The sequence below is a fragment of the Acipenser ruthenus genome, chromosome 15 (genome assembly GCF_902713425.1).
Source record: "Acipenser ruthenus chromosome 15, fAciRut3.2 maternal haplotype, whole genome shotgun sequence".
Classification (NCBI taxonomy): Eukaryota; Metazoa; Chordata; class Actinopteri; order Acipenseriformes; family Acipenseridae; genus Acipenser; species Acipenser ruthenus.
Window position 1 is genome coordinate 4,926,394 of NC_081203.1, and position 25,942 is coordinate 4,952,335.

Sequence of the window (25,942 nt, forward strand, 5' to 3'; positions counted from 1 at the left end):
CAATGGTGGATGCAGCTACAGACCAAGATCTTTTAAACCATACAAGCTCAATGTCCAATGTGATGGGCAGTCACATAAGCCACAAATGTGACTGTACCATGAGTGGACCTTCACAAGTTACAGATTCAGACTTAAAACAAAGGGGTCACATATAAAAGGTGGATATTTATATATGCACAAGGACAAAATAAAACTAAATCAACATTCTATTAAAAAAAATAAATGATGAGCAAGTTTAATTTGTCTTCAAATTGCAAACAGTTCTCTGAAGGAATGTATTTTCGGTTGGATCCCAATGATGTGCGTGTTCAGATTAAAAAAAAAACATTCCTAATAAAAACTTTAAGCACACAGCTTTGGCAGTCAGATGCAGACTTGCACCCACACCCTATCTGAAGCCCCAGACAAAGCACCTGCACAGGTATACAGCTGTGTAATACAGACCCTGTAAGATTTCTCCGAGTTGTTTTCTGTTGGCGGACATTTCAGATAGATGCCTATGTAACGATGGAGGTTGACAACAAACAAACGCCTCTTACGTTCTCATGCACATATTCTAAAACCATTTACTTAAGATGTCAAATAAATAAGGTAGATATAATTACATGCAAAGGCAGGGGTTTGTGTTACTGGAATGTGATGAGGGTGCACAGGTCAAATTCTAGGCTAGACTGTGCATGTATATATTTAGAAGTAAAATAAACAAAAAAAGCTTAAAAAAAAAATCAAGATGTAAAAGTAGTTTAAGATCGAATCCCAGCACACTGTGCAATGTTAAAATTGAGTTATAACTTGGCAAAAATGTTTGATTGATTTTAAACTTAAAAAAAAAGTTTACAAACACCGTACTATGTATTTATTTTTAAAATAAATATCACAACAGCAGGGACTTGTAAAATCTGAACTTTCTCCCCTTTGGATTTTTTGCTAATTTTGCTCTAATCTAGAATTCCACGCAGGGAAAAACAAAATGGATACCTCATCCCACACCCAACCCAATTGAGGCCTGTTGCCAAACATTAACAGTTTAACCACCTTTGCACTTCACTATGCTTGCTTACACTTTTTTTTTTTTTTTTTTAAATAGTCTTTATAAAAATGTTAAATGTTCTGACTGTGTAACTTTCTTTTATTTAAAAAAAAAAAAAAAAAAGAAGAATCTAAGTCTCCAGAGGGAAACTACCAATTTCTGACTGCATACAATGTTTTCTGTATTTGAAAAAAATTAAACAAAAAACACAAATAAAAAAAAAAGTTCCAGGTTTTGTTTTTTGTGCGCGTCTGTTGTTTTTTTAATCCGAGTCGCTGCTGTCGGAGCTTGATCCGCTAGAACTACTGCTCCCAGAATCTGAAGAGCTGCTGCTTCCACTTAATCTTGAAGGGCCGCCTGCTGGGCCAGAGCCTGCCTTCTCTGCTGTGAAACAGAACAGAACAGCACATTAACCCACCACTGCCTTCAAAAGAGACACACAGCACCTTATTCACACAACACATCTATGCCCTGAAGTGTTCAGAGCTAACAAATCTTGCTGCTTGTGCATTTTCATTCGTTATATACAGCTGTGGCCAAAATCACCTAGAAATTTTAGGATTGAGACAATTTAAAATAAAACAAATAAATATGAACATCATTTGGATATTTTAATTTAACATCATGTAATCAAAGAAACTACACAATTATATGGTAAGGGTCTACCGGAAGCCTAGCAGTACAGTACTTCATGTTAGATTTTGAAACATCACATTTTTTAATTAGTCAGTTTTTCGTTAAGTATATGGAAAACTACAAAGCGGTATGCAATGCAATACGTTAACGTAACATTATTCAGCAGATTTTATTCGACTTTATGAAGCAAAATGAGACGATTCTAAATCGGGTGATGCAAAACCTTTGGCCACAGCTGTAGGTCTCAGATGTCCAGTACACAAATATTTTCATTTGAACACAAGGTTACTATCTGAAGGTGCAGTTACTTCTCCAGAGCCTTCTTTCTCTGTCATTACCCAACCAGCTGCTGTCCCTTTTGAATGACACGCTTTCAAGCCAGTAATATGCTTTGACCCAGAAGACACTGCTGAGGTGAAATGACCTAGGAAGTGCATTATAAAGCATGGAAACAAATACCTTTCTTTAACCTCTTTTAGCACCAGATATTCTTTAAAATGAAAACATGTGAAAATGTGTGTTTTCAAAACTGCACATTTTAGACCTATATAGCGAATCAAAGTGCACATCAATTAAGATTTAGGGATATATTGGTGTTAAAGCCCGTCATTGAATAAGGGGCTTTAGTTTCACTTTTAGTATTCAACAGCTTGTGAATGTATTCCCTTGTTGCGTGTGGCAATAGCCACAAAAAAAAAGGTCAAGGCCGGTACATTTATCAAAAAAAAAAAAAAAAATCTTGTTAACTTTTACATTTTTTAGTTACTTACCATTGCTTTCTTGTGCTGTCTTATTGTAGTCAGGTTTTAAATAAATCCATTTTTGGTACACATTTACGGTTCTGTAGCGATAACCAGTTTATATATCGATTTGGCAAAAATAAATCACCAAGGCTACTTCATCAGGGAATGTGCACATTTTTACTCAGGATCTAGAAAACTGTGCAGATGTCCAATTATAAGCAAAAATATTTAGCAAAATCATCACCTACAGAACCTGGACACAGAAACCAAACACGGTTTTATTACATGGAAAAAAACTCCAACAATAAGACAGACAGCACAAGGAAGTGACAATATAATTACTGTAGCTTATATAATACAAAGACATGATGTTCTGTATCTCGAACTTGAATCTCCATTAGGAGGAGCCCTGTGTAGCATTGTCTAGAGTGCCACCTTTTGATGGTGCTGCAAGAGTTTCTTGATTCATAACAGTCAGTGTTGTGAATATTTTGTTTCTTATAAAGCTAATGTACTGTTTTCTCTGCATTTGGTTGTGGTGTCTGTTGGTGCACATTTTAAAACACAATCAGCACAAAGCTTCACAGCACAGACAGGAATAGAGGGCGTTCGCTATAAATGTGTCCCTCCTATATCTGTGCTGTGGATGGGATGTAGTCCCCATCGCTGGGGACAAACAAACAAGCATGCAAACACACACACACGAAAAGATGGAAAAAAAAAAAAATCAAATGAAACAACACACAGAAAGGTCCCGTCTTCGATTACGAATTTTCCCTCAGGCACGTCTGATTGTGCTTTATATTGCCTTCACACTCTTAAACCTGCCACAGACACTGCTACTATGTGTGCTCCGCCACTGCAAATGACTGTTACACAAGCGCTCGAAAAAAATGAGGTTACAACGATGATACCAACCAGTCACAACGTCTCTCCTTTGAAATCACAAGCACAAAACCAGCTGTCTGCAGTTGCATTACAGCAATGAACCTGAAGCAGGCTTTACTGGCTGCATGGTAGAATTAGGTTGTGTGTTGCTCTCTGCGGACATGGAAAGGCACAGGGTCGAAAAAGGACGGACATCTAAAAATATGAACAGCGTCTTTGAGACCAATTCCATTTAAGGCTCAAAAAAACTAAACGACATGCTCTTCTGATTGGGAGAGTGGAGCCACCAGAAGGGAACTTCTAACGTGAACAAAACTAAAAACTGATTCCAGACAGTTGGCCAAAAAAAATATTAAATGGAAAAAACAACAAAACAACAACAAAGTTGAACCCCTGGTTGTCTCTTGGATTCTTCTCTGCCTGCTATGTTTTTTTTTCGTTGCTTTTTAAAGTCCAGCCCAGCCAGCAGCCTGTACGTCAAGCCGCTTGCCAACCCTGCAACACAGGTACCTTTTTTGGGCGGTTTCTTGTTGTTGTTCAGCTGTCCGCTCACGTCCTGCAGCCTCTTTTCTAACTCTTTCTTCTTTTCCTGAGCAAGCTCCTCCTTAGACTTCGCACTTTGTTTTTTCCCTGTGCCAGCTGCGGATGAAACACACAGCCCTGTACAGTAAGTACAGGGATCGATCTAAGATCGCAAAGCTGTGTTAACAAAAAGCGCAGGCCAGGACTCTCTTTTCTTCTTTTTCTAACAAAGAAAAAAAAAAGGAAAATGCACCGCCAAGCAATGCATAGCTCATTCTAGAACCTCACTGTCTTGGACAATGGGCGCGGAGCTCATTCTAGAATAGCACATTCTTAGCCAAGTAAAAGCACACTCTAAAAGAAAAACAACCAACAGACGTGCACAGGGGTAGGGGAGTAGCTCTAGTAGAACACCACGGTTCATTCTTCTATAACCGGAAGCAAACCGACTATCGCAGCTAACAGCAGGGTAACTCCCCCTGAAGACGAGCTCTCCTTTCCGGGCGTCTCGTACTTACGTAAAGGTTTGCGCTGTTTTTTCTGTAAACAAGACTTGACATATCGCTCGAGTTCGCGCAGCGTGGAAGGTTTGAGCGTTTCAAAGTCGATCTCGATCTCGTCTGGGTTGGAGTCCCTGAGCGAAGGCTCTCTGGATTGGATGATGTGAACCACACGGCCCAGCTTCTCTCCGGGCAGCCTGTTGATGTCCAGGCTGAGCTGCCTCTTCTCGTCGTACGTCATCGGCAAAGAGTCTTCCTCCTCCTCCGATTCGTAGCCGGCGGCCGGAGGTTTTGCTCCCTTCTTCAGTTGCCTGAAATCATTGGATTAGAATTGTATCACACAGCTTTCATTTTATGTAAAAAAAAAACAAAAAAAAAACTTCAGTCGTATACCTGGCTTTATCCAGGACAACAGTATATCATTTACTCTAACTAGTTTTGCTGATAAGTGATAAAGGCTGATGATGTATTATGAACTACCCTAAAATAGCATACTGAAGACCTAGTTGCTTTAAGGTATTATCCCTGCCATATTTAGTGTACAGACAAAACTCATATGTTGCTGTTCTGCAAAATGCATTCATCGATTAGCCTAGTTAAACCTTGAGATCAAGGACAAAGAATTTGATGTCTTGCTTTTCATATGAAATTACCTATTTAATAATACGTGTAGTATTTCATGCACAGGATGACAAGCAGAAGAAGCTTTAGCAAGCATTCATGCAAGGAAGTGAGCTGACCAGCTTCCTGTATGTTTTTCCATGACTAATCCAAACAAGATATGCTGCTAAATTTCCAGCCCAGTTATATTAAATTCAGATGAGCAGTTCCCAAGATAGAGCTTAGCTGATCAGGTATTAGTACTGTAAACGTGTTACACTTATATCCACAGCATGTAAAACAAATACTTCAAAGCAATGCCAAAGTGCAAGGCTTCCACAGCCCAACCACGTGGAGGCCAGAAATGATGAACATGACCCTTGAACTCGATGGAACGTCCATACCAATTTTCATTATAATTGGATGACTCTTTCTCAAAACAGAACTTAAAAATGTGAAGTATGAAGTCTGCCTCTACTGCTTCTCCATTGCCTCTGTATTTCTTCCCCGTGATGCAGAGCTAGAGTCAGCATTACCTGGTTGCTGTGGTGGTGCTGTTTGCCTTCTTGGCCGGGGCTTTCTTTTGCTGGGTCTGTTTTGCTGGTTGCGTCGACTTGGGCTTCTTCTCCTCTTCCACCTTCACCTTGTTGTGTTTTTCCTTGTCTTTCTCTTTGTCTTTCTTCTTCTTCTCTTTCTCCTTCTCCTTCTTTTCCTTCTTCTTCTTTGGTTTACTTACCGGGGCCTGGGAGAGAGCCGCCAGCTGTTCGTGGACTGCTTTTAGCTGTGGAGAGACAGAGGGGTCAGTGTGCTGTTGGGGGCCTGGAAGCTACACTCGGCACGGGGGGGGGGGGGGGGGGGGCAGGGGGGTGAGGGCTGCCAAAGTGAGAGACAGGGCAGGAGGGATTGTGGATGTTTATATCAAATAGGCATACTTAAGAGAACTACCTCCATGGAACTGAGTTTTCCTACCATTGGTTTGCTTCATTATTCAGTATATCTGCTCACAATGTTAAGCGGTAGGGTTTTTAGAAGGTTAATGCAGCACTAAAGCAGCAATGCACAAAGCTTATTGCAACCCCAGAGCCAAGCTGACATTTTTATATATCTCACACTCTTACTGTGCTTGCAAGTTACTTTATATAAAAAAGGGGGGGTGGGGGCTGGGGGAGAAAAACTGCAGAGAGGATACACAATGAAAGGGATAACAAATATATATATTTTTCTTTAAGCTACCCCCCCCCCCCAAAGAACCCTTGTGTTTTCTGTTTATCCCATTCGTAATGAACCATTTACTTATGACGATAGACTTAAAAGTTATTTGTTTCATGGATTAAACATTACCGTTGCTATGGAGAGCTCTGAATCCACAGCTTTATGAAGCTGCTATAGTGACGTCATTGCTACAAGCTGCCCTCCCCACACGCGCGGTATAAAGTATGTTACAGAACAGACCCCTATGTTTGGCTCTGGTGGCGCAATACAAAGCAAGCAGCCACGCAGACAATATGAAATAAGTGAAATGAATGAAAGCAAGTCTGAAAACATGGGAAATGAAGTATGCAGAGGGAGAATAATAGAGCACACCAAAGGTTAGAGCACACAAAAAAAAATTGAGTAAATCCTTTAATATTCTCTTATTTTGAATTTATCCAATTACCAACATAAACTTCACCATTTCAACTGTTGCCATTAAGCACTGAGTGTGGCCATAGCATTGAGACAGGCAGAGACTGTAATGTGTGGCACAGCAGAGTTCTCTGAAGCATAAGGATAAGCAGTACATGAGGAGCCTTGCGCTTCTGTCTTGTAACTACCATTACTTTGGAGACTGCAATCCGATTATTGTTAGCTCTCCAGAGCTATCATCTTTAAAAAAAAAAAAAAAAATAAATAAAATAAAAAAAATCAGTCACCTCCCATCTTAACCCTCTACCGCATAAATTAAGGTGCTTTATAAGAAATAAGGAGTTAGTGGGGGACCTGAAAATAAAAAGTAAATCACCTGATAACTTTTGGCACACCCGTTTTTTTTTCCTGCCCTGTTACCATTGGGGCGATCCACAGTGATTTGCTGGTAAAAAAGTTAAAGTGACATCAGGGGACAAGATATTTACCAAAAGACCATGTTTAACGTGTTAAGACAATAGAATAATTATTTGTTGATGCATAAACAATAGGTTAATAAAAAAAGTGCCACCAAAAGGCAGCGAAAATGAACGATAAACAAAAAAAACAGTTTTAACAGATAAAACAGCATGCATTTGAAGGTTTAACAAAACTAACAAAGACAGGAGATGTACTGTAATCAAACTGCTAACAGGATGCGGTAGAGGGTTAATTCATATTTGATTCAGTTCTTTTTTAAATCATTGTTAATTGACTCGTGTTAATACGTCGGTTGAATACAGTACTTTCTTTCGTTTTTTGCATGGCTGTAAAACAGTAGTGCTGTGGAACTTGACAGGAAATGGAATCTAAAAAAACTCAGGCCTCTTTCCAGTCTTTGTTGTGTTGAAACCCACCTGTTCTGAACCCACCTGTTCCTGCAGCTCGGCGAGCCGGGTGGCCCGCTCCTCCTCGGAGTCGGAGCTGTCCGAGTCGGACGAGGTGTCTCCGCTGCTCTCGCTACTCTCCGTGCTCTTGCTGACCACAGGGGCGGCCGGTGGCGCGGGGGGAGGGGCCTCCTCCACCGGCTCGTCGGGCATCTTGGCGAAGCGCATCTCGAACACGTCCTGCCGATGGGAGAGGATTGGGACAGCGCCCAGTGAGGGGGTGCTTGAGTATAAGATGATACGTTGAGCGCGTCTTATTGTTGTAAGAGTTGTCATCTCATGCAGTTTGAGCGAGAGGCCCAGTCTGTTCAAACTGCAGAATGATGACTTACTGTAAGAGACACTCTACACCCAACAGTCAATTACAAATCACAAGAACAATAACTGTACTCGCAAAACTACAAGAGGACATCTGGACACAAGGCAAGATATCCTGGAATGTTTTCTCCGACTGAACTTTAAAAGAGAATGTTTGAAGTTGTAAATTAATATCTTAACATGCTTTTTTGTGATGTTCACAAATCTGGTTTGAAACCCTACATTTTAAGCGGAAGCCCTGCAAGGTGTAGTGTATGTGGGGAATACTGGGTTGTCAGGGAGGGGGTTAAATTCCTCCCTGCCCTGTCGGTTAATGTTGGTGATGGTTAGTGTGTTTTTGTGTGTGCTGTACTGTGTTGAAATTGAAGGGTATCGGTACAGTCGTTTTTTGTTTAAAGCATTTATTTTGGCCACTGCACTGCACCTATTAATAGCAATGTATATATTTACCAGTGCTGATGTGACTGCCATAGTCTTAGGGAGCCAACATACCTGTAGTTTCCTTGCCATAGCCACCACTTCATGATCTGGAGGATTGTACTTGTAGCAATTTGAGAACATTAACCGGATGTCAGCCGCAAACCCCTGTGCGTCCTGGTAATCCCGGCCGTCCATCTTTTTCTGCGAGCAACAAAACATAGCGATTTCTTACTTTCCAATCACCAAATACGACATGAATAGACTTCTAGGTTTCTGGTGCTACACTGTACAGCTGAAATGTTTTTTCTTTAACTGCAGAACTGTATTCATTCAACTGTGTTCTCACGACAGCATTCCTAGGTTCCGATTCCATTTTGAAAAGTAAACAACTGTTTCTACTCAAATCCATGGTTACATGATGATGGTATTCTTGAAAGCTGTGCACGTGTGTGTCCCAAACTGGTCCAATAAAAGCTAATCAATAGCAGTACTTTCTGACTGGAAACTAGTGAATTAATCAAAGCACTGCTGCAGTGGAAGTCACACTGGAGCAGTGCTGCTTCACAGGACTATCGGTGTTTTCACTCAGTAATTCAACAGAACAGCCAGTGAAGCCTTGATACAGCGGACATGGGCTTATTAAAATGTGCATTATATACGCAACATTATTATTTAATAAATGTGGTCCAAATAATTCTAATTCTTTAGCTCAACTACAATAACTAATGTTTTCGCCTCTCATCTCTAACTTTTCTGTCTAGAAACCAGGTTACAAAATGTTATTTAGAATAATGACTGCTTAAAATTAGTCTATTTTTTCTGTTACCTAGTCATTCTAATTAAAAGGGTTAGATCAGTGTTTCTCAAATGCTGCTTTCGTTAAGCCCATTTCATTGCCATTGTGTGACCTTCTGTTTGGCCAGCCACAATAAAAGTAGAGGATATTCAAGTATAGAGCAGCCCTCGGTGGCCACTCAATATTTTGGCAGGGTTAGATGATATGCCCCACCAACTTCTGTTATAGAAATGTTGTTACAGTAGTGGGAAGGGACGTACTTTGACGGTACTGAGGTCCATGGGGTGCTTGATGATTTCGTGGTAGTCGTGCAATTCCAAGGCCTCTGCATCGACAGGTTTGTAGAAGGGCCAAGCATAAGCAGCGTGCTTTTTGGAAAGCATCTCCTTGAGTATGTTATCACAGTACTTCAAGTGCTCGGTGAGCTTCCCCTTCTTGCCCGCATGCTGGGGCACCTCCCCATCCTCCAAGTCCTTCTTGGGGGGCTTGATGGGCCTCCCCGTGCTCTCCCGCCGAGACAACACTTTGGCTTGTTTGGGGTCCAGCAGGGGGGTGGGCGACTCGCTACGGCTGGCCGTGATCGCAGAAGTGGTGGGAGTTGTCGTGTCTGCTTTCCGCTTCACACCTTTTTTCTACGGAGCAAAACAAAGAAATAAAACAAGAGAAAAACAGCAAGCCATGAAGTGATCGAAACAGCTAGAATGGATTGATAGCAAACTGTTGCAACTACGGTTCACTGGTTAATCTTTGAAAACGCAATATATTGCTTTACTTTTTTGGAACATATCAAATATAACACAAATGTAATACTGCTGTTATTCATGCAGGAAACATTTGTGCCCATGCACTTTTCATCAGCAGTCTTTTCCTCAGCTTGGGGGGGGGGGGGGGTTGTGGGACATACAAGGACAGCATGATCAGGTCCTTCCCACCCACACAGCAGACAGAACCTACCTTGATGACTGGCTGTGCTGAAGGAACGACGGGTATCATGGGGGCGGCCGCTTGAACTGGCGGGACGTTGGGGGTGATGGTTGGAACAGGGGTCGCTGCGATGACGGGAGTCTGAGATACTACTGGAGAGGTGTTTGGAAAAGATGCAGGCGGAGACACTGAGGACACTGCAGACTCCTGCGGGCTTTCTGGAAAACAACAACAAAAGCATCTTAATTAATAAGCGAGGAAATGCAATTTTGTAAACTTGAAGAACAGGCACGTGGCCAGTATAGGGGACAGTTCTACAAGGGAATAAAAGCTTTACTGGACAAGCAAAAAAGTGTACTTGCTGCAATAGTGTAAGCACACTTAAACATAGGAAGAGCTATGAACCTAATTAAACATTACGTGAGCTTTTGTGTGATTTGAGTCACAAGTTAGTGTCTTACTCAAGAATAGAATGCCACAAACTTATGCAGAAAGAAAAAGGATGTACAGTCGTCTTACACCAGACAGAGCTTTATTAACTTATCTTCCTATAGCTGCACTAGGACTCCCTGGTACAGCACAGTGGTATTTCTCACTTGTCCTACCTGCCGTCAATGCTCCTGCTGGCTTGCGTCCTTTGCCCTTGGGTGCTGGAGGGAGCATCTCCACCTCTTCTTGGGGCATCTGAGCCACTTTTTGTAGAAAGATTTTCTCCAAAGCCTGCGCCATCAGAACAATATCATCTGTGGGCTAAGCAAGAGCAGAACAAGCAAGGTGAGGTGGAGACAAGAAGAGAGATCACCTGCAAATGTCTTTAATGGATTTTGGGACAATGTCTCGGTTCAATCTGTTAATAAAAGGGTTATTTTTTATTTTCCTGCTACTTTTTGGTTGGCAGGAATGGGCTGAATACTGACATATGCATGGTGGGTAACAGTGCCGAACATATATTGACACAAACACTATGTCAACCTGCTTGCTAACACTCAGCACTGCAGATCACCTTTCAATGTGAAGACAGCTGACTGAAGATTAAAATAGCATCAGCCAAGAGATTAGTCATATTTTAACTTTCTTAAACTCAAGAGATGACAAGCCTGTTAATGACAGTAAGCATTTTAATGCACGGCACATTAAATACAGCATATTAACAATCATTAAAATGTGATCACTCTCTTCCGGACTTTATCCCCAATGACTAATAAGCTTTGCCCGCTAGAGGGATACCATAACCCAAATCTTGTCTACACATTTTACATTCCAGTAATATTTTCTGCAAACTTACTTTTTAATGCTTCACAATGACTTGTCTACACATTTTACATTCCAGTAATATTTTCTGCAAACTTACTTTTTAATGCTTCACAATGACTTGCAGTGTTCTGTTGCCAAGACAGACGACCACAAATTCAGTGTCTATGGTTTTGTGTTGCAGAATCAATAATTTAATTTATTTGTGTTTATTTCTTACGTATTACCAACTGAAGACCTGGGTAAATGATTTAGTACAAATATTTTTAAAACACAAAAAATACCTTCAATAATGTACTTTTAATTGGTCCACTCCATCCTTACCTTATTATAAATGTAACAGTTTGTAAACATTGTGTTGAAATCCTGCATACATTCACTGGCACTCCAGTAGTAGTTATTCTCCAGTCTTTTCTTAATCGTCCCCATGTCCATAGGAACCTTGATTATTTTATGATAATCCTGTTTGATACAAATGACAAGCAAATGCATTACATAAAGAATACAATGATGCTAGTTCTGTAGAATCTAATACTAAACGGTCAGTTGAGAAGTTTGTCCAGGTTCCTTTCTGGGAACTATTTTAAACTTAAATACTGGACAGACAAAACTTTTTCTAACAGTCTGATTTGTTTCCCCACTGATCTTTCATACATACATTTTAAAGTTGTGCTAAAACAGAAGCTAAACACATTAAAACACACACCACTGGCTGTTATAAATCTGACACAGAAGTAAATCGATATGTAATCGATATGCTACAGACAGCGCTTGTGAGCCTACAAGAGGTAAGGGAGTAACTGGGTAGAAATACAAAGCACCATTTTCAAATTGCATGAGAATACCAGTAGTTTTACACATTTCATAAAAAGAGGTCTCCCTATATTCTACCTCTACAACAGACCACACTAGTCTATCAAGTTATTCAAACTCTCTCTATAAATGAATGATTACTTCCATCGTCCACAATTGATATCGGGGTGTAACGAAAACACAAAAGCACACTGCTTCCCTGGCTTTGACCCTGCTTAATGAATATGGACAAGTCAGTGGAATATTAGTAATAAGACTACATACTGGGAGGCCTAATTTGATGGCATCCACTGGCGTATAAAAGGGCCAGGCAAACTGGTGTTTCCAGAGCGTCTTCACCACGACGTTTTGCATGTACTGCAGCTGATTGGTCTTCCTGCCGGGCTTGCTGGGGTTGGTGTACTCAGGCGGTGGCAGGTTGACGGTGGACTGGGGAGCCGGGGCTGCTGAGGTGACCGCCGACATCCTTTCCCTCTTTTTGTTGTTGTTTTCTTTCGTTCTTTTTCCGTGTCTTCAATGGATTCTGTATTCCTCTATGTGCTCTTTACTCCCCAAATGGGACCCACATCCCATCTCCAGGGCCAGACCTTGTGACCTCTAAAAGAGGGGGGGGGGGGGGAAACAGTGGTGAGAATGAGTATGAAAAGAACATGCATTAGTGCATGGGTGTAGTTTAGCTGACACAATTGAAAGAAACTGAATTCGTTCTACATTCTAATCCTATTATTGCATTGTCGACCTATCCACCAGCATCAGAAAAAATGTTCAATCCTAGACACAAAAGAAAACAGTGGAGGATGATTCCTGTAGCTTAATGAAGATATTGCATGACAGTTCAGGTGTACTCTTCTTAACATTTATAGGTGGTATATAAAGTTCAATACCTGGTTTACTAGCTTGACCACTGCAGCAATAACTGCAGATTTTGCAATCACACACAGCCATGGTTTGGCTAATTATACAACACTATAGACTAATTAATTATATAATGCACCAGGCAAGGTGCAGGAAAGCAAAAAAAATCCTCTATTTGGGAATCCATAGCAGTTTCTTTCCTGTGTGATACTTGGGATGGGAAAAATGTAACTTGCCTTTACGCAAAGTTAAGTTTGGAATTACTTACAGAGTAAGGGTACGGCAGAAAAATATCAGGCAGGACAAAATACATTTTATATAGTTTGAAGCTGCCAAAACATGGATAAGTGTTTTTTTTCTTTGGTGAAGTGTGTGGAATAGGAGAGACAGAAGACTGATGAATGGGTTTAGTGTTACCTAAAACTCCACTTTTCTAAAGCTTGGCTGCTTGAAATATCAAACAGTAAATGCAATTCCTGCTTGGAAAGGACATTTCTAGTCTTGCACCGAGGAGCATAAGAAACACATCAGAAACACCTTCAGTGTCCATGCTGCATGGCTTGCATGAACATTCACTTTAATATATTTTTACATTTGTTTCCAGCTAAACTTGACTGATTTTTGGATCTGTGCCCGACGCTAGCAACTGCAAATCGCCAAGACTTAAATCACACGTTTGGATTCGTTACACAAAAAAGGAACACATTAAGGATAACAATCTACCAACATGACATCACTTCAATATTCCATACAGCCCCAAGTGTACCTGTGGGAGGAAACCAGGAATCCTTGATGGCTAAGCTATGGTACAGTGCCAGAGTAGAGAAGTATGGAAACTGCACACTTGAAGAGTATATGCCATGTCGATGCCACCTGTTTTATAGTTTAGTATGTTGTACCACGAAAAAGCAGGAATGGCATCAGTTTGACAACCTCCTTTACTCAGTAATTTGGGGTAAAGCCAGCCTTCCAGGGTAAGACACATGTTAGCTATGGTATGGATAAACTGCAGCTGACCACTGATATAAATAAAGTGAGCGTATCTGCTAGATCTTTTGCACAGCCAGGCATAAATATTAGAATGCCAGAATAATGTCCTTCATGGACAGTCAAATGCTGTACTAGAACTCCTGGATGAAGTCCTGTTGCTAATGAATAAATACAGTATCAAAGTAAATTGAAAAGTCTACCCGTGTCTGTATTCCCCTGCAAAGGGCAAATCAAGTCTGCCTCCAGTACATACTACAATGACACGTGTGTTGAATCTAGGAAAGCTTGTGAGGCTTACTACAATACTTCTAAAAGCCTTGTTGAATTGATCTGACGACATCTATTCCTATGCTTTTGTTTTTCGTAAATTTTGTTAAATCTGCATGTTCTGTTTATGCAGTACATTTGATAAGAGGGCTTCACTATACCCACTACATCATTTGTGACCTGCTATTCACCCTGCATGAAGTTTGGAAAACAGTTTACCAGTAGTTAGCAATTACTGGTATTCAACACAAAAAAAGGGATCTGCACGCCAGCGTCTTGCTTCACTAATCTATGTAATGAGCTCTTTAAAAGTTACAGTAACAGCAGGGATGGCAATATAAATACGTCCGGTTTCCCAAGGCTACCTAGAAAAAAAATCAAGACGGGCCATCACATTTGATTTATGGCAGTTCATGGGACTCCTGTCTTGCTTAGTATAAGCAATAAATTACTAGCGATTTCAGAAGCCTGCAGTCCAACTGCAATCAAGCTACAGAAAAAAAAAGCAGTCCCGTTTCTGATTAACATTTGCCTGTGTTATACCAATTCAGGCAATTCACCTCTGAATGCTAAAGAACTTGCAGTCAACTCCCAGTCGACTCTGTATCCTGAAGATGGTGATTTGTTGTTGAAGCAGATGCTGAACATGTGCGAGCATGTGCTGGAGAACATCCCAGTTTATTCCCCAGGCCTAGTTGTGCCTGTCGTCATAACCAAAATCTTGCTTACTACCAGCATGACAGTCTACATTAATCCAAAATGTATTTCTATTCCAGATTACCACTTCTTGTTTTTTGTTTTGTTTTTTTAATAAAAATTTAATTTAGTCGTCGCCAATGGTTTGTTTTACCCTGGTTTTCTCTCCAATTTGGAATGTCCAATTAGGGGTCGTTGGTGCGCGGTGAACCGGGCGGCACTCGGCCAATTGTGCGCCGCCCCCTAGGAACCCCTGGTCATGGTCGCCCCCCCCCATATCAGTGGGACTATAGACACATCCTTTTAACTTCCATCTGCAAGGCCATATTTCACAATATTGTTTAAAATGACCAAGGTTTTCCTACTGATTGTACACAAAATCAGTGATCATCTCTTAACAAGGAATCACTTACCCAAGAAATACTAAAATAGGAGTACTATACAGAAGCTCTATACAAAAAAACACTATACAAAAAACGTAAAACCGAGTCAAATCACGACAAAGCCTGGATCCTAAACCTAGGCGATATAAAAACAGGGAAAAAATAAACGTTTAGGCCATTTTAAAGTGACTCACTGCAACAGTAAATACAACTGGTTGACTTAGCCATACATTCCCATTAGTAAGTTGCTTTTATAAGAGAGACATATTATAGTAGAGGACCTAATTATGTCTTTACAGTATGGGAAAACTAGCAGAGATCCATACAGCACATTCATGCAAGCATGCTACTCAGCCAAGAAGTGTGCATGGAAGGCATGTACTGAAAGTAAGGTGACAAATATCAACAACCTCAAGTTAGTTCACTGAACGGACTGGAGAAAGCAAATGCTTTTGATCAGAGAAGTAGAATCTGGGGCTCTTGTTAACCAAGTTACAGCTCTCCCAGACTCCCTGGGATCAACGCATTATAAAACACCCTCAGGAAGTTGTGTGACGCACAATAAACACTGAATGAAGACTAATTTGTTTTCAAGTGGCCATTGTGAAGGATATGATAATGCAAGTGGAAAACAACATACAACAATCTTTGTTGTCAGGAACGCTGGTCGTCTTCCATTATGCATTTAAAAAGAACAGTGTCAGGGTTCAGACATGAAAGCTAGCCCATTAATTCCCAACCTTGTATATGGGGTAAAGAAAACAAATCACTATTGCACAGAACTTAGTACACAGCGCATTGACAGTCTGCATGGTAAGGTTTTGCCAGACCTCCTGAGCCCATACAGAGTGGCAACAGTGAATTTAAAAGAATCTGAAATTGTGATACAGAAATGGGGTAAAAGTTCTTTAAACTTAATACAATTCTCCTTCACCCAAAAAAAGTTTCATAACTAAAGCTAACAGGCAAATACAGCATGCATGCTAAATAAAACTACTGCCAACCATGGATCACCCATTCAGAGGAAACTATTTAGGCAGGCTGTTCATTTTCTAACATAAAAGTTCAGAGCAAGAGATAACCTTTCAAAGCCTGTCTGGCAATCAGACCCTGTTATACTCAAAGAGCAAGGAGTTTGCGACACTGGTATTTTGGCATGGTCAAGTGGGGAATCCAGCCATTGCAGCCTTGTTGTCACACCAGAGCATCACAGAACGTACTGAGAGACTGGAATTCACTTTTTAAGACGCTTTCTTAAAAAAAAAAAAAAAAAAGCCTGTTCTAACAACCACTACCACCAGACTATTCTACCCGCAGCGAATGGAAATAAAAGACATTACGTGCGTATTACACATAACACAAGGTAAAACTTTAAAATGACGACATCGGACAAAACTGTTGACCTAGTTTATCATACCCTTAATGCCTTTTTAAATTACGTGATGCCCACACAGATCCACACACAAAATAAGCAAAGTTAGTTTTTCCACCAAAAAAACTGATTTGAGACCAACACCACAGGAAGAGCCAAAAGAACATACGTGAAAGCTAATCGCACAGAAAAGCAGGAAACAAAAAAGACCCCCCCCCCCCCGACTACATGTTACGCTTCAGCCAGGTTTTGGGAGTGCAATACAAACAAACCCACACAATTAACCACTTCAAGATCACCTCTAGCAAACCCAGGTCACGTTTCAAGACAGAGTTCAAATTGATGATCAAAACCCCCCAATAAACACAGTATTCAAATCACTGTCACCAGTGCACCCTTTCCATTCTAACTGAGTGCCCTGCTCACATACTGGACATCCTCGCAGCTCTGCATCTCCAGGACGTTAGAACAGGGTTATCCTGTAATGTAGGTATAAACAAAAAAAACCTCAAAGCGGGCTGATTAATAGATAAGGACGGACTGAGACGAGCCTGACCCTAATTATCTCTTCAAGACCCGGTGAGGGATTACTGGGGAGATCAATTCCTTGAGAATATTCTCTTTCTGATGAAGGTTGTTTTTTATCTCAGCTTGATACCTCCTTCATCTTGAACTGATTTTCTGTATATACGCCAAAAAATGTTGATAGATCTCAAATCGCACCAGGGTACAAATCAGTTTGTGGGAAGGGTGGGAGGCTGTTTAAACCAATCAAAACTGCCTCTGCAAGTTAGCTGGGATTTGACTGCTACAAGTATCCTTTGACACATACCTCCAGTACTGTACATGGTAAAACGGAAATTTCACCTTAAAGAAATTAGGTTTGCTATTCAACGCCTATTACAAAAGTACAAGTGACCATGACCAGTTGTGTTTTATAACAGCACAGACAATCCTATCGCAGTGGCTATTTTAATTTTATTGCAAAGGATCTGTTTTACACATCAAAACATTTATTTAGGGCATTGCATGAAAACTAGCTAGACCTATATCAAATAATGTGATTATTACAAAGAAAGAACACTGCATCGACTTGGAAATAAACATTAAAATGCAACAAAGGTCACGTTCTTGGATGCAAGCAAGTGCAAATAAGAAGCATGGAAATCATTTGCTTTAAGGCAAGTGTTTTGGGGGGTGTGTGTGTGAAGCACATGGGAGCTGTTTTTCAATAACATTGAAAAGAAGTTTCATAGACGTGAAGGGAATTCACACACTGTCAAAACAAATGACTTTTACTGGAATACAAACACCCATACATTGCTACTATAAACTAGTCTAACATTGAAACTTTCTCAGTGAACCTATGATGCACGTTAAAACACAAACACTGAAAGGAATGGTTTATCAATACACACAGATTTTCAAAGTAAACATATCTGTCATCAGACTAGACTACTTGATATCACTTGGCAAAATGCTGTAATCATATAGATTTTGTATTAAGTGTCAGAAAATTGTACAGAGAATTGTATGCCAAGAGCATTGAAAATTAATTCACCACCTTCTGAACACAAACTTCAAAAATCTTTTAACAACTCTGTTAAAAAAACGTGAAAAACTACTTAGTCTACAGTAGTGGTGCATTTTAATGCAATAGTATCCTTGTCAGCTCTTAAACATTTCTCACGCTGTATCGCATTGATTTTTACATTTCCAAAATAAACCTAATACTTTTCGCAAATCCCTTTATAAAGAAAACCCTGGTTAACACAGTCTTGAAAAATCCTGGCAAACGCTCGCGAATGTCTGGCACACAGTCTACAAAATCTTAGGTTTATTTTATTTTTTTTAAGGAAAACCACGTTTTTATCCTCAATGAACGTTTTCAGTAATAATGGGCAATTAAAAAAAAAAAAAAACACAACATGTTTGTTTTCCTAATTATGCATCCCTAAATAAAATCACACGCAGATAGTGTACTACTGGTAATAAGAAAACCACACCAGCCTTTCCTCTGTAAAATAACTGGTATTATTTACCTCTACCGACCCCTCCTTCTATAGAATGGAATGTATACGATCGCGGTTAAACAACAATCTAAAACCACAGTAATACAAGTCCAAAAATGTTTACCTTAAACACATGTCTATTGCAAGAATCAGCTAAAATATGTATTTAAGAGGTTAACAATTGCGACCAGAGCTGTTTTTTTTTTTTAAACAATTAATGACATGTATGTAGCATTTGCGCGGCATTTCAAAGTGGTAAGCCAGGTAACAGTAATTTGTTTAATAAAACAACTGAAAGAAACAGTATCGACAACACAAACTAATATGATCAGAATCACTTGTTTCTACAGTAAATGCACTTAATTCGCGCGTGCCTACACAGTATTCACTTCTGGCAATCCAGATTTAAAAAAAGAAAAAACGCCGTTTACTCGTTGCATTTTATATTGTTTTGGTGCAATACTGCACCCGTATAATTTGTTATTATTATTACTGTGGTGGTTTGTGTTGAACAAATAAAAATGTCCAACAGCAATATACAAATAAAAAAAGGGTATATAATAACAAGCCAAAAACCATCACCGAGTAACACTTGTGTGTAATGAAGCGCTTAAATCAAATTAGACAGATAACTTTGCTGTTAACATAATGGAGATATTTAAAACAAAACATGCAACAGATAACATTTTACGGCAAGATAAAATAATTTACTTGATGCAAATACGGAACACGCCGAGTCCTGTCCTTTTGAAATACGGTACGTTCTCCACACATTCTCCTTTAAAAGATGGCGGGCAGGGGTAGATTCCGTGTAAAAAAAAATGCCTGGCTCTCGCATTTACTCCTTTCCCCACGCGATATACGGCAGTCTTTCGCTACATTTACGAAACCTCGCACGTATGTTAGTCAGTATAGTGTACAAAACGCTCATTTCCTTACAACCACATTATATTTTCTCGATCAGAAACACACAATCTATGGACTCCCCTACCAAATCAGGCTTTGTTATATTGTTGCAATGCACAGAGCAGCTTTGTTTAAAAAAAATAATAACACTAATAATAATAACACTTTTATAAATCCTATGCGTTTGTTTCTCAAACTGCTGTACCGTTAAACTAGCGTGTAAATTCCCATACTAAGCAATAATGAGAGAAATAAAAGAGGAATATTTTTAATGTATTACTTTTCCCCTCAGCGGCTCCAACAGCGTTTCGCTTGCAGTCGTTCTAGTAGCTGTTTTATTTTAGCAAAGCAACATAATAGAGCTGTTGGGAACCTCCTGCCCATGCGCTGTCTCGCTGGGCCTCATGGGAGCTGTAGTTCTCCGCTCCGGCTTTTGCTCATGAAACGAAAGGAAACGGTGCAGAAGCCAAGGACTACATCTTCCAGAATACAGCGCGGGCAGTTGAGTTGCTGTTTTTTGGCCCAGTCAACAGAACGGCGCACTCTGGCTTTAAGGAAAAGAAAGGTTTATGCATAGTATTGATGTTTAAAATCTAAAACAGTTAATGTACAACTCAGACGAGTTTATAGTATTGGTCATCTGTGTAGTAATTGTTGTGTTAATTAAGTTTCGCGGTCTAGTAATGTCTAGTGCTAGGCAACACAGGCCATTTGGTTTGTCAAACAAGGTCCATAAATATATGCACGATTTTCATCCACAATAATGCCGTTTAAAAGGGCAAAAACGTTTCTAGGAAGGATAATCACACACTCACACAAGTGTGTGTATGTATGTGTGTATATATATATATATATATATATATATATATATATATAGATAGATAGATAGATACACACACACCAAATATATATATATGTACTGGTATATTGTAGTGTTTGCGGCAAAATAAAGGAGGCTCATACAGGACTGGCAGGTTCTCAAATTCTCGGTTTATTAAGCCGGGATTCTTTATGTGCTGCTTCACCAGCCAGTGGTACAACTACAGCTGAGCAGTGTAGTGCTACCCAGACTGACAAATAATAAAATTAAAGAAAAGAAAGTTTAAAAAATCCACTGTTTTGGCTGTGCGCTACAGTCACTAAGTGGAGTCTCTGGTTCCTTTTTAGTCCCGCTTCTCTTCTGCTCTCCTTGGCTGTTTCTCTCACTCCAGCTTGTCTCTCCGTCTCAGCCGCAGCAGCCCGCTATTTATCCCCGCGTCCAGGGCACGCCCCAGTGCACCAGCCACCAATCACAAGCAGACACGGCTTCACGCTCTCGATCCTCTGATGTTTGCGATTCTCCTGTCTCTGATGTCCCTGAACACTTGCTGCCATTGAACTGTTGACCCTTCCTGAACACGGTTACATCAGACACAGGGTCATTACACAGCTCCCCCCTTAAAGTCCCTCATTCCTGAGGGGACCAACAAAGTCCCAAAAATGACGTGCCTCCGTGTGAAGTGCCTCCCTTGTGCCCAGGTGTCATAGTTCCTCTTCTGCCAGCAGCTCACACCCTGAAAATGGTTACTGGCGAAGCCGGGAGCCAACTCTAGACAGTCCTGCAGCAGCCTGGCATACTCCGATCCAAGTGGTTCAATGGATGGTTTTGGCGGCCGTTCAAACACCATCTCAGCAGGGGTGCGAAGTTCGTGGCCCAACATCAAGAGCACGGGGTGCAGGAGGTGGAGTCCTGTACGGCGTTGGTGACTGGCGGTGGTAATGGCCAGCTAGACCACAAACACCTTCGATTTAAAGTTCCGTCCCTGGTCGCTGTGGAGCTCCTGGGAGATCCTGAATAGGCTGAAGAACCCCTCCAGCAGTGCTTCAGTCACCATCTCCGCCTCCTGGTTGGGCAGCACATAGGCTTCAGGCCACTTTGTAGTCGAGGGCTACCAGGACGTATCGGTTCCACTTGTCCGAGCATGGGAACGGGCCCAAGATGTCGACCCCCACCTTCTCCATGGATCCGATGACGGGAAACTGCTGGTGGGGGGTGTGTAAGCGATCCCTGGATCATTTACGGGTGGCGCTGCAGCGCCACTCACTGATGCCTCCTGGCTCTGTTCCTGGTCATGGCCCTCTCCCTCTCCCGGGCCTCCCACTTCGGGCAGTGGTTGCACTCCTCTCTGACGCAAGGGCGGTGGGACAGGGTGACTGCATTGGCATGGTGAGCCCCAGCCTGGTGCTGGAATTTGAAGTGGATGAACTGCAGCTGCTCAATCCAGTGGGCAACCCTCGGCTCCTTGAACGTCAGGAGCCACTGCAACGCTGTGTAGCCTGTCCGGGTGGTAAAGGCAAGGTCACACACGTAGTGCTGGAAGTGCCGGACCGAGGGACCGGCTGTAGTAGGCCACCACCCTCTCACCGTTGGGCCCTTCTTAGGACAGCACAGCTCCAATCTCCTCATTGTTGGTGTCCGTGTCCAGGAGGAATGATAGGCTGGGATCCAGGTGGGGGAGAGCACCGGGGACTGTGTCAGTACCTCCTGGAGGGTGTCAAACGCAGCCTGGCGTTCCTCTGTCCATTTGAAGGGTTCTACCTTGCACAGCAGCTGGTGCAGGGGAGCGGCGATGCTGGCGAAGTCCTGGAAGAAGTTGCGATAGTAGGAGGCCAGGCCCAGGAATCCTCAGAGTTGCCGTTGGTCAGTGGGGGTGGACGACTCCCGAGCAGCAGTCACCTTGTCCGGCTTGGTGCTTATCTCCCCTCTCTTCTGACCCAGTGGCCCAGGAAGGTGATGGCAAGGCCGCAGCTTGATAGGTGTTGGTTCCTCAAGCTGGTCACAGTCATCGGGCAAGTGGGCCATGGCGACAGCCGGGCCCTCCTGGAAGTGTAGGATCCCCGTCTGGAGGTCCAGCTGGCTGCCAGTACTTCTCAAAAAGTCCAGGCTGCAGGGGTCCTGTACTGTAGCTACCCACACAGGGTGTTTCGCTATCCGGCCGCCCACCAGGATCGCCATGGTCCCTCTTCCTTGCATGGGCGCAGCTCCCTGGTGATCATATCGGGTCGCACCAGTGTTGACCAAGGCTGTACATGGACCCCCCTCCACCGGGACGTGGCAGAAGTGCCCCACACTTGTATGCGCTACCCCAGATGGACTCTCTTTTCTCCCACTGCTCTTCGCGGCACTGCCGCTTCATCGCCACTCTGGTGCGGTCGCTCCTCCACCCCCAGTCGCTCCATGCCAGCTGCCTTTGCCATTCGCTTCCCTCTGGGTCCTGTATCCCTGTGGCTGCCTCTCGTTCGACCTCAGCCTGCACCTTGGCAACCCGGTCTCTCATCCATCCGCTGAGGTTGCTTCACCTTGGCTTCTCAGGCTGTCCCAGTCTCAGTGTGTCTCTCGTCCCTTGGTGCTGACTGTTCCCGTCCACTCGCTCTCCACGGCACCCAGCTCCTACTGCAGCCGCCTCCCTCTCGCTCTCCATGGCTCTCATTGCAGACAGCTCCCTGCGATCGCTCCATCCTGGCCTCTCAGCCTGTTCTGACCTCTCGGCCTGTTCTGGTTGCGGTGTCATCTCCATAATCCCACTTCTGATCACCAATGCAGCTTTTGTGGGAAAATGAAGGACACAGGATTTGCGGGTTCTCGAATTCACATTTTTTATTAAGCCAGGACTCTACACTCTACTTTACACAGGTAAAAGGGTGCTGCTTTACCAGCTAGTGGTGCAACTACAGCTGAGCAGCATAGTGCTACCTGGACTGTGACAAATAATAAAAAAAAGAAAAGAAAGTAAAAAAACACCTGTTTCGGTTGTGTGCTACAGTCACTAAGTGGAGTCTCTGGTTCCTTTTTAGTCCCGCTTCTCTTCTGCTCTCCTTGGCTGTTTTTTCTGCGCTCTTTCTCTCACTCCAGCTTGTCTCTCAGTCTCAACAGCAGCTCCTCAGCTGCAGCAGCCCGCTATTTATCCCCACGCCCAGGGCACGCCCCAGTGCACCAACCACCAATCCCAAGCAAACACGGCTTCACGCTCTCGATCCTCTGATGGTTGCGATTCTCCCGTATTAAATAAAAAAAGAACAACACTTTGTACATGTAATCGTGTAATACTGTTATCCCAGCTAGTCCCAACACAGATGTGTGTGTGTGGTGGTAGTGGTGGAGGCTTTGAAAAATGGTCTTTTTATTATTGCTTGAGAGAAATTGTCTTTTAAATGGCAGATGGGGGAAAGGGGTGTACATATGTTCATGTATTCAGTGAATGTCCTAATATTTGCATGACAGTCCTGGCTTTGGTCTGTGGGTTTTCTGTACTGGGATCCATAACATCCTTGTCCTAAATACTACACAAACAAAATTATATACATTTCCAAAAGGCCAGAACTTGGATTTCTTTGAAAATAATATCTTTCTGGTGGATGGGTCCAATTGTATGTCTAAAAAGATTACTTAAGGTTTCTATAAAGCAATACAGACAGTCATACTATAGAAAAACAGATGCACAAAGCAAAACAAACAATGAAGACCGACCTTTACATGAGTCTGATGTGCCAATATTCACACAGATAGAGAATAAGTACAGTACAGTAAAATGTACTACATAGTTGTTGCCAGTTAATCATAATCTTAATCAATAATTTTTTTTTTTTTTATTATTTATTTCTTAGCAGATGCCCTTATCCAGGCCAACTTACAATTGTTAGCAGATATCACATTATTTTTACATACAATACCCATTTTTACAGTTGGGTTTTTACTGGAGCAATGTAGTTTGTAAAGTACCTTGCTCAAGGGTACAGCAGCAGTGTCCCCACCAGGGATTGAACCCACGACCCTCCGGTCAAGAGTCCAGAGCCCTAACCACTACGCCACACAGCTACCCACACTTTCTTTTGCCTTTTGATTCTCTAATATTATATTTTATTTTAATGTCACTAATGTAAGGTTATAACCATGTGCAATCAAATCTAGCCTTTGTGCTTTTTACAATTAGTGTTTGGTCCTAAGGCTACATAACCCATCCAGTGTAAGTGTAAAGCAATTCAATGCGTATGTCTTACCCAGAGTTAACAGAGGGTGAAAGTTACCGCAGATCTTGTCTGTGGTTTACCACCAAACTATCACTGGCAAGAGCGTGCTTTCAGATAACCTTTAGATTTGAAACTAGGGTGGAATATCTCTACTTCATTGTGATAATAAATCAGCCTTTCTGTGAACATTTAGAAAACAGGAATTGTGTTTTCCTATAAAACTGAGCACGATTGTGGAACACCAAAGCTGTCATACAGAACTCATAATTTACATTTATTAGTAACTAGTCTGGAACACTGGCGTTGTGTTGTTTTGTGGTGCGTGTTAAAAATGGTACATGCAAATGATTACGTGCAAATGATTTTAGCTCAGAAAACAAGGAAACACCTGCTGAAAGGGGTACGATGAACTGACTTTGGCCCTTAAAGTTCTTTTTAATATAATTATTTTCACAATTCAGTAAATGTATGTGACTTTAAATGATGAGCAACAAACTGGGTTATCTAAAATTGTAAACATATACATTTTTTGGGTGAACTACAGTTTGTATTGTTCGTAGTGTGCAGTAGTCGATCACAGCATTGACAGCGTACCATTTTTTGGCGTTAAACAGGAACGCGTACCTCATTTTGATGATGTATCACTTTCTGGCCCTACACCGGTGCAGAGATCTCAAGTTCTGAAAACTGCGATTTGTGAGATTATCTAAATACTAAATAAGTAGCAATTTAATTAAACACACAAAACAATGACCGCTAGCAAAGTACAGCCTATTAATTGTCAGTAACTTGCAAAATAAATGAATACATACATACTGTAGCATAGACGAACAGTGACTGGATTAATTTTCTTGAGACCAGTCATTGCTTCCCTCCATGCCGATTGAAAACGGGCCTGATTTAATGGACTACTGTAGGTGAAAGAAAGTGTGGGGCAAGTGCATCATTAATTATACAGCATGTTTTCGTCACAGCTGAAGTATAGGCTTTGGCGATTTCCCTGTCGGGGGAAAAACAGCCCTTACTTAAAGGCCCAATGTGGTTCGCAGTGGCGATTGGCAGATTGTGTTCAGCAAGAAAATTAGAAAATAGCACCTCAGCCTTGGACACCTTTTCTTGCAAAGGAGAACAAGTTGGCACAAAAAAAACTTTGCAAAGGTGCCACACCCACCAAACTTTTCTTCTTTTCGTAGTTGACGTGTTGCTCTACAGCCCTTCTTCCTTGGTATTGGTTGATTTTGTCGCAACGTTTGCAACGCCATTCTGGTGCAGAAGATGACCACTCCGGATTGAATTTTGTTCTATACTTGTGAGCGCCTTCAAATTTCCGTTTGGCCAACATCTTGCCTTCACTCTCCTATTTTTTAATAGAATGACATCCAGTGTTATGTTTTTTCCACATTGTAAGTGATGGTGGTTGCTTTTCTTTCCAAAGCATCATTATAGCCTTTTTAGCAGTGA

The 25,942-nt window shown here is 41.7% G+C and overlaps 1 protein-coding gene across 11 annotated transcripts; it reads right to left on the bottom strand.

Annotated features, from left to right (window-relative positions):
• Window positions 1-841: 841 nt before the first annotated feature.
• On the bottom strand, window positions 842-19,866 carry LOC117422464 (bromodomain-containing protein 3-like). 11 transcript variants are annotated; one of them, XM_058986965.1, is made up of 13 exons: window positions 19,755-19,866; window positions 12,258-12,590; window positions 11,505-11,642; window positions 10,535-10,679; window positions 9,960-10,147; window positions 9,266-9,637; window positions 8,282-8,410; window positions 7,457-7,651; window positions 6,922-6,990; window positions 5,456-5,700; window positions 4,338-4,630; window positions 3,808-3,936; window positions 842-1,414 (listed from the first exon to the last, which is right to left on the bottom strand). In XM_058986965.1, exons 2-13 carry the CDS (start codon window positions 12,456-12,458, stop codon window positions 1,293-1,295), a joined length of 2,226 nt encoding a protein of 741 aa, XP_058842948.1. In that variant the 5' UTR covers window positions 12,459-12,590; window positions 19,755-19,866; the 3' UTR covers window positions 842-1,292. The 11 variants fall into 11 exon arrangements, with proteins under 11 accessions (XP_058842948.1, XP_058842947.1, XP_058842945.1 ...); XM_058986964.1 differs by having other exon boundaries at window positions 842-1,411; window positions 7,442-7,651; XM_058986962.1 differs by having other exon boundaries at window positions 7,442-7,651.
• Window positions 19,867-25,942: the final 6,076 nt, after the last annotated feature.